General features: G+C 43.9%; 1 protein-coding gene across 1 annotated transcript; it reads right to left on the bottom strand.

Moving 5' to 3' along the window:
* Nucleotides 1–2132: 2132 nt before the first annotated feature.
* On the bottom strand, nucleotides 2133–13730 carry CDK7 (cyclin dependent kinase 7). The gene is made up of 12 exons (XM_032968508.2): nucleotides 13572–13730; nucleotides 10980–11039; nucleotides 10600–10633; nucleotides 10366–10433; nucleotides 10141–10209; nucleotides 9231–9341; nucleotides 7480–7598; nucleotides 6935–7034; nucleotides 6305–6391; nucleotides 5798–5947; nucleotides 4785–4926; nucleotides 2133–4291 (listed from the first exon to the last, which is right to left on the bottom strand). The coding sequence occupies exons 1-12, from the start codon at nucleotides 13677–13679 to the stop codon at nucleotides 4263–4265; spliced, it is 1077 nt and encodes a 358-aa protein (XP_032824399.1). The 5' UTR covers nucleotides 13680–13730; the 3' UTR covers nucleotides 2133–4262.
* Nucleotides 13731–14685: the final 955 nt, after the last annotated feature.

The following is a 14685-nucleotide window of genomic DNA, read 5'->3' as shown; positions in this document are numbered from 1 at the left end:
TCATTGCTATTTTTCAGAAGCGACCTGGCCACAAATGATAGCTCAACAAAGTGGCTTATCACGTGGCAAATGTATTGCAGCCAAAATCTAAACGAGTGTTTCTAAATTTGCAAGAAAAACGGGAGGACCCGGAGAAAAATCCACGCGACCACGGGGAGAGATACATCGCAAACTCCAAATACACAGGCATCGGGATCGAACCCACGACCTCCTTTAAACCAGGCGAGGTAGTTAACATCTCACCACGGTGGCATAAAAATAACACCGTAGTCTTAAGCCAAAAACATTGTTGACGTTTCAGGCAATGGCCCTTCTGCGTTTGCCGGAAATGTCATCTACTATATATATTTTTTCATTTTATGACCACTGTTATTGACCGATGTGTTGAGTTTGTATTGTAAATCTAACATAATTTTAAAATAAAAATATGCACATAATTTGCATAAACCAGAATCACTTCGCACGCGATTCAACGATTGTCACGTGAGCGGAAGTTGATGAATCATTGCAGGCCGCGGGTTTAGATAGCACGAGTTCAACACACCATTTCCCAATTGTATGTATAGGTTAATTCATGTTGTAGAGCACTCTTTAGTCGTGTACTGTATAATGGTCTTGGGTCAGGTATAATATTGAGTCATCATACCTCCTTGAAGACGTGTACCCTGCTGCTCACCAGCTGTCTGTTGTATTTAAAACAGCTTAAGGGAATGTTTCCCAGAAGTACCCACGCCGGTATACATTATGCAACATTAGCCCAAACCCCCCAGTGATTTGATTAACTGCCGTTCCCAATGCTTAATGCGTTTTCTCATAACAGATCAATAACTGGGTTTTGCAATGAGCAGAAATCACTCCACTTACATAGACACAATATTATTTATCAGCACACTGATTCATGCAGTGCCATCAACACAGCGACCCGAGTGAAAATCCTGGCCACGACCTCATGCTGCGTATTGATGGCGTGCCTCCCCCAACCCGGACTGACCAGAGTGGTGAGGGGGATGGTTCAACACCCTCGCACGACCAATACGTCGTGGTACGGAATATGCCTTTATCGAACCAGCAGTGGACTCACAAAATTATTTTTCGTTTTAAAGCTTTCGTGACTGCAGGGATTCATATTATTGGTTCTTTGGGTAAAGTCACATTTTATTATTTCCCTTCTACGTGACTACCGAAAGAACCAAGAATGTCTAAATTATGTGCATGGTAATAACCCGTTGAATTAAACACCAAGTATTTCCCCTTCAACTTCGATCGGATGTATTGCCAAAGTGGAAATATCCACTTGAGTTGTCTAAGCAACTTGCTGAGCTTTTGTAAATAAAAACATGTTTATAAAATATATTTTCTGAATACTTGAGGTTTCCCTCGCTATTGCGGATTTGGTTTGTGTGACTTCGGGCTGCACATCCGGCTAACCAAAACATGGCTATATTCACTCAAATGCGACATTGTGCGTACTGTAGGCAGGCAGCCGTCTCGTACGGGTTTGCTTTTTTTCGAGCGTATCAACAGCATACAGCGAGGGAAACTTGTACTCGGCAGTTGATCAAGATGTCAATATCCGATAAGGCTGATTCACACATTTCCCGAAGGAAGTATGTGAAGGTTAATCCCAATCCTGACCTCTCCACTGTTGATCCCATAGCAATCATGCGAGACACATACAGCATAAGTGTGATGTAACAGAGCCTCCGTCTGGTTGAGCAAGGGCCATTAAACCTGAACGTTGTAAACTATTACGGCCTTTATAGTCTAAGAACTTCAAGAATGAATTTTAAACTCAAGAACCACAACTTTATTTTTGTAGTTTAACATCTTGTGACTGAATCGGGGCTTATTTTCCGAAAGATTTTAAATGTACCGAGACCACTTATCTTTTGCACATTTAACACTATAGTATGTCGTAAAACCAAACATCACATACCCACCCGAATTAACCACCAGTTCAATAGTTGCGCATGGACTATCCTACTTTTCTACATATCTGCCCATACCGCAGCCTCCAGTTGAGTTGGATATTCCTTTCACTCTGGAGGCTTCCGATAACACAGCGCACACTCGCAATCACAATCACGTAAATGTACACAATCGACCAGCAAACAAAAACCTTCTGCACGACGTTTGACAAGTGGGTTTGTATTTCATGCTATCCGTACATGGGAATTTATATACAGTACAAAGAGTATTTGCGAATGGATAAAAAAATATACATCTGAACTGCATTCAATATGCGAATTTACTCTTTAAGCTTGTGATTACCAATGCATGTGCTACCGAGTATCCGTATCGTTATTAGAATATATTCATCCAAGCCTAAACCAATCGCTCAACCTTACCGATTACTTGGGGGAGGCAACGGATCAACGTTGACGTCGCGCCACAACATCAGTACCGGGGGGGGGGGGGGCTCCCCCCAGCGACGCTAATGGCCCAACCAGCAGAGACCGAATTATGAAAGCTGGAAGTCTACGGAGGCTCCCGGTCTCAGCCAAGCCTGCAGCTCTTACGTCATGCGCCACCCCACTCTGGTTCCCAAAGCGGGGCCCCGTGCTGCGCGTTCTATAACTCGGCGGGTCTGTGGACAGCCAAGCGCAGCAACTGCTTACGAGACGTAAAAGGTACACTTTTTTAAAGTAATGTTGTTCTGTGAACAACAAAGAAACTCCACCCTCCTTGCTTTTATGAAAAACTTGAAAACTCAATGTGTACAACGCACTATCTACGACAGGGCTTCTCAAACGTCAGTCCTCACAACCCATCGCTATGCAATTTTCATGTGTACCAACCATGAGGGTGTGCGTGCAACGTGTAAAATGCCATGATTTGAATCAGAAAGGAAATAGTTTAGAGCACAACAGCGCAGCGGAGGATACTACAGCAAATCCATTGTTGTGCCGTACACACTTAGAGCTCGCTTAGTGCCCAAGATGTGTATTCTCACCTCGAAGCGCTTTTTAGATTTTAATGTTCAGTAAAAATGTTCTCCAGGACAAGCAGCGTGATAAAGAATCGGCGTTCTGCAGCCATAGCACGAAGTGAGGGGTGCCTGTAGTGTATACGCTCCAGCCACTATGCTCCCCCACCTATACTAACCCTCACACTGATCAAATAATCCGTGTTATCAAGTTAATTGCACGCTGATACAGGTCACCGTTCGTCGATGGTGATTAACTGTGAGCAGCCAATTACAGGAATTGCGATTTTTGGATCCGAAAACGACATAACGTACACACATAATGTATGTTTATTAACTATGAATAACCCAACTAAGAATAGATATTATTGTAATTCATTAACACATTAAACCCCCACCCCTCTGGTCTTCGCAACCATTTGGCTCAAGTGAAGACATCACATTTACCCCCTCTAAGACCGAAACAGGATTTATTCACAATTCTGGCTGTCGCCCGATGATGCTGGTTGTAATTACCGGCGAAACGTTGTACTCGAATGGTAAATGTTGTGGGTTTACTCTCCTACCCAGCGGTGTGCTGAACAAGTAGCTAATTGGCACGTTTTGTTGACGTGACAAACCTTGCTAATTGGCCGTCTGGTGGTGGTTGGTTTAACGACACTTTGATGTCTACGCGATCGAACCCCAAAAAAACCTCTTACAAATAATCCTCAACCGACGAAGGCGTGGGAAAGGCTCTCGTGTCCAGCAGCGGACTGGGCAATCCGGACATCTGTGAGAAATAACCTTACAGCTCGATCGGATTCCTCCAGTATAAATATTCCAATTCTGGACTGACAAAACGGCCGTACGTGCCAAGTGGCAGGATGTGAGGAGTGGAGTCTGCGAAGCTCTGCTCCAAAGCAGAGAATTCACACCGTACCGCGATCCGCTTGAAAATAATTTCTGAAATGCCCCGGACACCAATTAAATTCATCAGACCTTGGAAGCCAATAGGATTCAGCCCGAATGTGTGCGTGGACTGACGACCACCTTGCACTCCGGGTTGCTTATCGGCGGCTGGGGGTCTATGTGGTGGGCAGCGGGGGAGGGCCGTGCAGTAAAAACACATTTTTGTATTGTACTGTCTATGCTGTCATATCTATGCTCCCCACCTTCACCAACCCGCACTGACGGGCATCGTAAAGTATGGGCATATTAACAATCCAGCACTGGATTGACAAAAGGCCTGTGCGTCTTGTGGAGGGGGCTCCCGCAAAAGAATGTACGTTACGCGCTCATTCAAGCACTTCCATCTTCGGCGGTCAGTGGAGGCACCGTGGATCCCCGAGAAGACTCAGAAGATCAGCTTCTTGGCCAGGCACCCTGCAGCACCACCAACACGATGACGACAGTGTGAAGGACGGCCCAGTCAGTGACATTTACACTTCTAGAAGGCATGACAAATGTTAATCAACAGTGTCTAAATATTTGTCTGCTGCACTGCCAAGATGTGTATGGTAAAAGTCTAAGAGAAACCAGATATTGAGAGATATTTTTACAGTATTTATTCAGCACACAGTGTTCTTTACAATTAAAACAAAGCAGAGCACATGGCTAGACCAATTTACATTGCCTGCATTCAAGTTAATATAGACGGTGCACCAATGTCATTCAACATATGCACATTTTAACCACAAGCCAATCAAAATGTGGTCTAACAAGGAACTTACATTTGAAGTCGCTCTGGTGTCGTTTATTCCAAATGACCGTCACATCATTACCCTGAGCCTGCGACCAAATCACCCGGAACGAGCTCGACCTACTCAGATCTCGGACGTTAAGCAGGATTTGGGTGGCGCTGCGGCGGACGCGGTACCTGCTTCAGCGTCTTCGAACCTCTTCCGTTTGATGGTGCCACGCTCGTGCTCCTTCATGATTTCGCGGGCAAAGCTGGGCCGTGGCAGCTGGGCGGGAGGCGTGGGACCCGGCCTGTTGCTGAAGTAGGGCATCTGCATCGCCTGCACGTACGCAGGCGTTGATAAGGTGAACAAAAACGTTAGGAATAAATCGAGCACGAGCGTGGATTATCTAACTCTTTGCAACATGCGCTTGCCTTTGGAAGTGTGAAAGTAACATTCAATTGAATTACTGTTTTGTAAAAACCAATAAAGTAATATTGTTAGCAGAATGATAGCCGATTTGTAGCTATCAAGGTAAAATGCGTTTACATATTTGCAAACAGTCCATTGTGCTGTGGTTTGTGCCTTGATTAAATTGTCAACAATTTAATTGTCAACAATTTAATCAATTTGATCACTTTTCAATACGGTCAGCTTCTACTTGTAACACAACTCTAAACCACAGTTTGGTTGATAATGGATCATTTGTATGAGTTATCATGCACCTCTTATTACGCGTGGACGAACACAGAACTACAGTTTGAGGATGAAAAGTAACATGCAAACCCCAAGCTTGGGGTCGATTTAAAAAAAGGTGTTTTATAAATGGGAGAATGTGGTACTTTTTAGAGCTGATTTCCAGAAGATGATTGTGCCGTTTCCAAATGGGGAGAGATGTCTTCTGGAAGATTATTCTAAACGGCCGGTGGTGGCCTTCTGTTCTCTGTGTGGCAATGTATTGCTATGGAGAACCGTCTTTGGCAAGATGATTCTCAATTCTGCGCCTCCAACTTTTTGATTTTAAAATACTCTGCAGTGAGACAACAGTGTCTCATAATCCGGAAACTACAGTGATACATAAACGATTTAACCCGAGTTGGAAAGCGTGAATAATGAGTTAACACGTTCAACGCAACCAGAGGCAGGCCTTTACAGTCGTTTCACAACGCTCCCGACTAGGCCAGACTGGCCGTGCTGCCGAGGGCATCACCTGCGTGGCAGTGAGGCGGGCAGCAGGGCTGAATGTAAAGAGGCCCTGGAGGAGTTCCAGGAGATCGTCGGTGGCCGCTGTGAAGATGTTCTCGAGCGGGGTGCCCGGGAAGGATTTGTACTCCACATAGTCAGGGAGGTTCGTCATCCCCTAGTGTGCATCACAGCACCGCAAGGCATCACAGCACAGATCGGAAGAGCACACCACAGAGTAAATTAATATTTGATTTTAATACATCAGTTGCTGAGCACAGGCTCACCAGGCACAAAAGACCAAGTGGTCAAACACAAACACCACCGTTAAAGGTGCAGTAGATAAGAGTTAATAGCTAATTGAAGTGAGCGAGGTTGTAAGAGCCTGGGAAAAGGGACGAAGGGATGGAGCAGAAAGCGAAGTGCTTTCACTTGCAGTGTGGTAGTTGAAAGCACCGAATGAGATGCTCCCATGTTATTTGGTGGTTGTTTGTTTGGCATTTGTAAGCAGCGGTTGCGCTTAATGGTAACATACCGGCCACAGCTCCTCCGTGGGTGTTCCAAGCGCTTCAAAGATTTTGCTCAGTTGATCGAGATCCGAATCACCAGGCAAGAACGGTGTCTGAAAAAAAAGAATCAATTTTATGAAAACTTCCAGTGCATTAAAAATGTGCGTAACTGGAATAGTGTACACTGGGTGGTAACGGTGATGTGATTGTTTAAGCATTACACTCTGAATTCAACAACTGGAGTTCGATTCCCAGCCATGGCTAACATGAGTGGCAAGAGATTTCTGAACTAGTCCTGGGCCTCTTCCTTCACCAATCCACCCCTGACCAGCATGAACAAGTATGATCTAACCCCAATGACCGAAAAAGCATGGGGAGGCCTTCATCTAGCAGTATACTGACCAACGGCTGGACATACATAGCAATCAGAGAACCGGTCCAGTCACTGTCAATAAATATCCAACTTGCAGGCAGAGGATGTCAAGCATCTAACTGAAATAAAAACACAAAGACCGTCACTAAACTATTGCAAGCCCCCACTTGTGTAAGGGTGTGCGTCATGGGCAGTGAGATGCACACTGACGCAAGTAGAATCGTGAGATTCATGAGCGAGGTGAACCGCGTGCGAGTATCGTACGCGCTCGCAAAATGCGTACCCGGAGCAGCAGCTCGGCGAGGATGCAGCCGACGGCCCACATGTCCACCCCGACTCCGTACATCCGAGCTCCAAAGAGCAGCTCCGGAGAGCGGTACCACCTGACAAGGGCGCACACATATACACATTTATCCGAAACTTGCAAATGGTAGGCACGCACACATGCAATTCTTTTTTTTGTCATTATATACAACAGCACTTAGAAATTCTAGCTGGTAAGCAACATAACAGTTCAGATCTTGCCATCATTACAGAAACCCCCCTACCATAAACTACTCCTGGAGTTTTATCCATATGCATTTCAGTTTCAAATGGAAACCTGGGGAAATATAAAGTCACTTTTTCAGAACCATATCCAGTTTCACATGATTATCCTTCAGGCTACTGATATGATTTTCTGTGGCTAGCCAGTGTCTGAGCGTTTCTATTTTTCAAATGTCAGGCAATGTCTTGGCAAGTCGTAGCCTGACACTCGGCATTCTGTAACTTAAAGCTGCAAAGCAGCTCCACGTTCCCACAGCAAGAGACAAATGTCATTTCATTTACCGCGTCACCACCTGGTGGGTGTACACTCTGCTTGGACTGCCGAAGGACTTGGCCAAACCAAAGTCGGCCAGTTTGAGCACCCCCTGCTCATCCAGCAGAAGATTGTTGGGCTTCATATCCTGCAAATATTACAAATGAACCAGTCAATTCTCCATTTTCCACGGTAATGGGGGGGGGGGGGGACAGCCCAGATAAAACAAAAGCACAGACAATGCAAAGCATATTTAAATTATCATTACAATATGCGTACATGAATCAATTTCTCATCTGTAGAGGGAAGGTGATTCTCGATTAATATATCTTATATTTGCGCACGAAGGTCTTCAAAACTTAACTGGACATATAACCACTCTGTTGGCAAGGCTCTGCCCTTTATTCAGATGTCTTTTTGTGTTTGTTGGTTGAGCACATGACGTTGATCCACAAGAACGGACTCCTCCGTACGTAGCCAACCGATTGCCACAGTGCGCAAATAAGTCCAACACACATTAAATTAATAGCAGACTTTTCTGATGTAGTGGTAACGTTATGATCACACAAACACGGAAGCCACAAATTCTTCCCAGAACGCCCCGTGGCGATGTGTCGGGGTTTCTGTTAGCTGAAGCCATGCGGCCCTTCATGGCGTCTGGCAAAGTTGAATGTCTCCTTTATTTTTGTGCAAGTGGCGAACTTAATTTTAAGGCCAAATTCTCACCTGTAGCTCGGAGAGGCGATTCGTGTTTAAAAACATACGTACAAAGCGGGTGAAAACGTAGAATGTGCCACCGTTTTATTGTTTCTTAAAGCAATTGGTTTGTATACGGTCACATGGGCCTCTGAGTCGCTGACCATCGATAAATGAGGAACAGCTGATAATTGAATCAAGGTGCGCAGTGAGCATGGTTAATCCACAACTCGGATAATCCACCCACAGATAGAGCATTAACTTTGTTATTTAAAATTAATTTTAATATAAATTCCTAAATGTTTTGTCAATGCTGCAATAAAGAGTTTAGGTTTGCCAGTTTTGGTACTGTGAAATTATTCAACGATTTATGTATGTATTATATCTGTCACCATTAAAATGTAAATAAGCCGCCCTATCTTGAATATAACTGTCAAGTTCACGTCTCAGTAGTTAAACATTCCATGGCAAAAAATGTGAATAACCTGCAGAAGAGCTATACACACAATTCCAGTTTTATTTGTATTAATTACACAACTGCATGAATAGAAAAGTACTATGCAATTAATGTTGTTCAAAAAGTAAACACACCTCTCCCATACAGTGTGCAATATAGGTTACAAAAGATACCCACTAAATACAACAAATGTATAACCTTACACAAGCCTTAGGGCATACCAGGCCAGGAGTTCACCTAAATGTTGTGACGAGTGACCTGTTTGCGTCCCGTTTTAACTTTCAAACGAAAGCTGAAATTGTTTCTGCATTAGCCCTGTCCATCTGTCTTTTAAAGATGATCTAATAAGAGTTAAAACTATTATATAAATTTAACATAGCAGCAAATAAAAATAAGAAACAAAATTAGTTTTACATTTTAAGTGTAACAGAACATTAATATTTTAATTTGGTTGCTATAATGAGCATGCCGGGCATAACATATCATCTCTGTTGAAATGGATATTTGATCGCAAGCAAGTATGCATTAATATTTTATACAAAATTAGTGTTGCTATTTTTGTTTAATGCACAGTATGAAGATAGTACTGCATTGCAGGACAACAAAGCACAAGCATGAGCCACCTACCCTGTGTAAAATCCAGTGCATGTGCAAGTATTCCAGGCCCTGGAGGGTCATCACCATGAAGGACTTGATGTTCGCAGGACTCAGAACCAGGCTTGTATCCTTAACAATTACCTGTAAACATATCGCTCGCATTAATATTTAATTAGAAACCATTCACAAGTTGAAATGTTTGCAAACAAGTGTGGCGAGGCACACGATTGGAAAATATACTGAGATAGGAAGAAAAAGAACATCGATTTAGCGGATGTAAGCAGCTTAGAGGCATCATCAGCTTAATGTAGGCTTTCGCGACCAATATTATTCATATTAGAGGTTTTTCGCTTAGATCACGTGAACATGAATGTGTCGTTAAACCCACCACCACCCAACAGGCAATTAGTAAGGTTTGTTGTGGGTTTACACTCTTCAACACACTGGTGTGCTGTACTCGTAATTGATTGGCATGTTTTGTTCACACGACAAAGCTTACCAATTGGCTGTAGCGGGTGGTGGCGGGTTTAACGACACATTTATATTTACACAATCTAACCCCAAAGAAACCTCTATTATGGAGAGACATCGTGTTGACTTCAGAAAATTGAGAGGTCTTGGGCACAACACCTTTCTGGAAGGGATTACGGCTGGTGGTTAAAAATAAATGATAATTTCTGCGAGCGCAGAGGTCATGATGAGCAATGAATCATCTCAAGTTCTAGGTGGATCGTTACATCGCAGGAGCATGAGAGATGGAAACAGCTTGGGAAGGCCTTCATCCTGCAACGGGAGGCCGATGATAATGAAAACGATGCAAATAATGGTGAACATGATATCTGTTTGAATTACAATTTAAGCAAAACCACCTTCAGAATTAAACACCTAAAAATAAAAATTACCCTTCAACAGTATAGTGTTCATGTCTTTTTTGCCTTACCTCGAGGTCAGTGTCCATGAAGTCAAACACCAAGCTGATGTTTGACTTGTGGCCAAAGGCATCTAAGAGCTAAATAAAACAAAGAATTTGAGTACGAAATAACATCTTGCTCATGCGCACAGTGCAATATGACCGAGAACTCATACTGGTCATGTGCTGCATTTAAAAAAATGAATGCTCTTTCACAAAAGTGCATTTTGTCACTTAAATATTTCCACCACTTACTCCTATGATGTTGGGGTGGTTCAATTCCTGCAGCAATTTGATTTCCCGTAGGGCAGTCCTGTTAATGCCTGCGAAAGAAGCATTCAAAATATGCATCAACATGTGCAAGTTACGGCAATGGAACTGTTAAGATGCAGCCAAAGAATAGTGATATTGAGCATACATTTAACATTTAAATAGACCTAAATACACAATGTACCTATTAATTGTTTAATTACTGCAATAATTACTTACCATCCTTTGCCTCTGTTCTGTGTCCCAGTTTTATCTGCAGCAATCAAGCACAGATCAAACATATAAAGTAATGATTGGGTTGGTACGCAACTTTTGTTATTGTGCTACACAATGGCAAAACAGAACATTACATAAACTACAGCGGTGTAGATAAAGATATTATTAGGATTAAGTTCCAAATTGAATAAACGAATCAGGCCTTAAACATCGGGAACAGATGTGTTTGTTTGATATACAGAATGTTAATCGTCTCTCTTACCACGCTAAGTAGGCTCTGAGCCATTATACTATCCATTGCGTTGTATGCAAAAATCTTCATAAAATCAAACAACAGAGAACAAACCAAGTATTTGCAAAGCAATGGGCATTAATGAACCAACCTTTTTTATTGCAACAATTTTGTTCGTTACTTTGTCCATGGCCTTGTAGACCGTGGCAAACTGGGATGAAAGGGGGTGGGGGGAGGGAGCCAGTTCAAACACTCACACATTTCAAACAACGCAATCACCAAGGCAACAACAACTAATAGGGTTATGCATCTGCACGAATGCTTTTAACTGGACCTATGAAATGCTCCTATGAGCCTGAGCACTCTACTAAAATGCCATCTATCCCACGAATTATATCAGAGTAATCATTTACAGCCATGTCAATTCACTGCTGTGTTAGCCATGGGGGTTTGTGAGCATACTTCATCATGCTGGTCTGTGTGGGTTGTAACGCAGCTGGGGGTGGAACTTTATATACAGTACTAGCTGTACTACCCGGTTTTGCCCGGGACTTGGATCCACCACGCGCGGCCGCCTTTGTCTCCCCAGTGGCGATGTTCACACACCACAGCAGTTACTCGTTTGAGGCTGAGCCGACCTAGGGGAGGCCCAGGACTGGTTGAAATAATCGTCACCGGTGGTGGCCGTGAGCAGGAATCGAACTCGGGTCGCCGGGTTCGTAGCGCAGCGCGCTAACCGCTACACTACAATGCGTTACGCTTCCACACACACACAGACACACTACAATGCGTTACGCTTCCACACACACACAGACACACACACAGACACACACAGACACATACACAGCGCGCTAACCACTACATTACAATGCGTTACGCTTCCACACACAGACACATAGACACACACACACACAGATACACACACAGCGCGCTAACCGCTACACTACAGTGCGTTACGCTTCCACATGCGAGGGTCACGTGACAGATTTGACGTCACAGCTCACTTGCCGTGCAAAAAATAAATGCATTATTGAGCTCCCCCCCCCAAAACAAACAAAAGTGTATTTTTATGTTTGCATGGTGTACAGTCTGGAAAGTACCCACATGGCAAATTTCAAGTTTGTTGCATGTCGGGAAGTACGCTAAACATTTTGAACAGACACACATATTCACAACTTTGCCTTTTATATATATGGAGATATAAATAACTTTTATTTTTGCAGGAATTTTTTTTTAGATGGGTCCTAAATGGTGATATTTGGCAAATGTATTGATAATTTTCCTTCACGATAATGTGTCTCCATGCCAAAAACAACACTGCAGAACAGCTGCTAATTTTCCTTTCGTGGCCCTATACCGAGAGTGGCAACTCCACATTCTCGTGACAGAGGCCGGTCCCTTCATTTTTGTTTTAACTTCAAAGTCGTACTTATTTTCTCGAGCCCGATAGACAGAGTCGATTTAAACGGACACGTGGGCACAGCGCCACCTGGTAAATTATAATGAAAGTACGTGTGTTTGTTGTAAGCTCGGCAGAGATTAGCATTAGCCTGCTGGATTCGTGCTTGATGGCAATGCAAACCTTTGCAGGTTGCAATGGACTGAGCAGCAAAATTAATTATTGTATTAATGTACAGTACTGTTACGTCAATGTTGCTGCGTCTACTACTCGCAATGACCAGCGTGGTGAAGTATGACCGAACAACCCTCATGACCGGGCAGCGTGTGGATTGGCAGCGGCGTTTTTTGGCGTCTTTTAACAGTTGAATTCGCAAGCACTGTATTTACACTTGCAAATGTTCCACACTTCATGGCAAACTGAAATGAAACAACAAAAAATCACGACGTTTTGGCCACAACACAAGGGGCCTTCATCAGGTGAAGGGATCAGGCTGTCTCGAGGACAGCGCTGTCCTGATCCCTTCACCTGACGAAGGCCGCTTGTGTTGTGGCCGAAACGTCGTGATTTTTTGTTATTTTATTTTTTTACCTACGCGACTTTACCGAATAGAACCAAAGAGTATGGATCCTAGCAGTCACGAAAGCTTCAAATCTAAAACTGAAATGACATCATTATCAACATTTTCCCTTCTACTACTAATAATTGACAATAATTTTGACGTACATTGCATCACAAAAATAAACTTTTATCGAAGTAAATACATTGTAAAGCAAATCGATTATGCATAAAAATATTAAAGGAGCGCCGCACGGTTTTATGTTTTAGTTACAAATGTCGAAAAATATTGTGATCAGCTGGTGACTGCTGAACAAAAAAATGCATTTTTCACTTTTAAGTGCACTTAAAAATAAAACCGTTGTTTAAAGAAAAAAATCATTTTTTCCCAGGATTTTTTTCCCCCCGTACGTTTTTCCCCAATGTGGCATATAAAGGGCAACTCAATCGCGAATGACCTTTTTGGTCCATCACCACGTAAAATCCCGTACACAGAATACGCAATCTTCTCCGCGTTGGATTAGCGAAAGAGCCCCCAACGACTCACAACTACTTAGCGTGACTTTACCCAACAGAACCAAAGAGTACTTAGCGCGAGTCGCTGCGGCTGTTTCGTGCACGGAGCGACGTCGTTACGGTCGCCCACCCGCCCTGGGCCCTCCCAACAAAACACGGCGATGGACAGGGCCTCCGCTTCAAGCCTGCGGGGGCCCTGCGAGTGCCAAGGACGACGACGAGCCCCGGGGGGGGAGTGTGTGAGGGGAAAGCAAGGAGCTTGGCTCGTACCTGTCCCTCGCCAAGGAAGTCGATCTTGTCGTAGCGCTTCGCTCGACTCTTCGCCGCCGCTGCCATAGCCGCCGAACCATTTAAAGCGGCGCTTGCTGCCGCAGCCATCGCTGCCTCGGATTCCCTACAGCGGATGGTGGCGGCGGCGGGACGCACACGCCGCTTTCTATTGGCCCGGAGCCGCCGCGCCGACCAATGGGAGGCGCCGAGACAGGAGCGGTCGGCTAATCCGCGCTAGGGAATGTGAGAGGGGGGTGGGGTCCCAATCACGTGGTCGGCCCGTTGGGGAGCTGTCGCGTGGCCAAGTTTATGACAATTTTAATATCGCGACCGTGCATTTAAAATGTTTAAATGGTGGCGATTTAAGAGAAAACGGAGACACGCGCGCGCACGCACGCCCCTACTTGTTTGTCGCCGAGACAACCCAGATGACCCCGATGCTGCCCACTCGAATTGGCCGCTTTGAAGCGTTAAACAAACGCGGGGCTGACTTGTCGACAATCCGAGGTCGTTGAGTTGCCATGGCGACGGGATGCAGGCCCCAACGGCCCATTGACAACCCGATTAAGTTGATGTCAGCGCTGCTCCCCTCACGACAAACCATCTTCAACGTTCAATTTTGACTTAAAACTTTCGCGACCGCAGGAATTCATATTCTATGGTTCTTTCGGTAAAGTCACGTAGATAGAAAAAAATAACAATAAATACATAGTTCATAGATATTGATTTAAAGCTTTCGTGACTGCAGTAATTCATATTACTAATTCATATTACTGCAGTCAGTAATAATATATATATATTTTATTATTTTGTTGTTTCTCTTCAACGTGACTTTACCAAAAAAACTAAGAATATAGTTCATAGATAGTTCATAGTTCATTTATTTGGTATAGCTCTGTGAGCCATTCGGCTCTTGAATCGGGTACAACCGCAACAAACAAAAAATATGAACAAGAAAACATCTTAAAGTGATTATGTGACTGTGCAAACAGAAAATCCAGGAAAAAAATATCAAAATATTCCTGAAATAGTACCGTACACCAACGCTGTGTGCAAAAATCCCAGTGGGATGCAAGTCAAATAACAACAAACACAAGAGAACTAAGATTAAGGC

This window comes from Petromyzon marinus, chromosome 40 (assembly GCF_048934315.1).
Source record: "Petromyzon marinus isolate PM22_M1 ecotype Great Lakes invasive population chromosome 40, UKy_Petmar_22M1.pri1.0, whole genome shotgun sequence".
Classification (NCBI taxonomy): domain Eukaryota; kingdom Metazoa; phylum Chordata; class Hyperoartia; order Petromyzontiformes; family Petromyzontidae; genus Petromyzon; species Petromyzon marinus.
The sequence above is the reverse complement of the archived record's forward strand: the minus strand, read 5'-3'. Positions and strand labels throughout refer to the sequence as shown.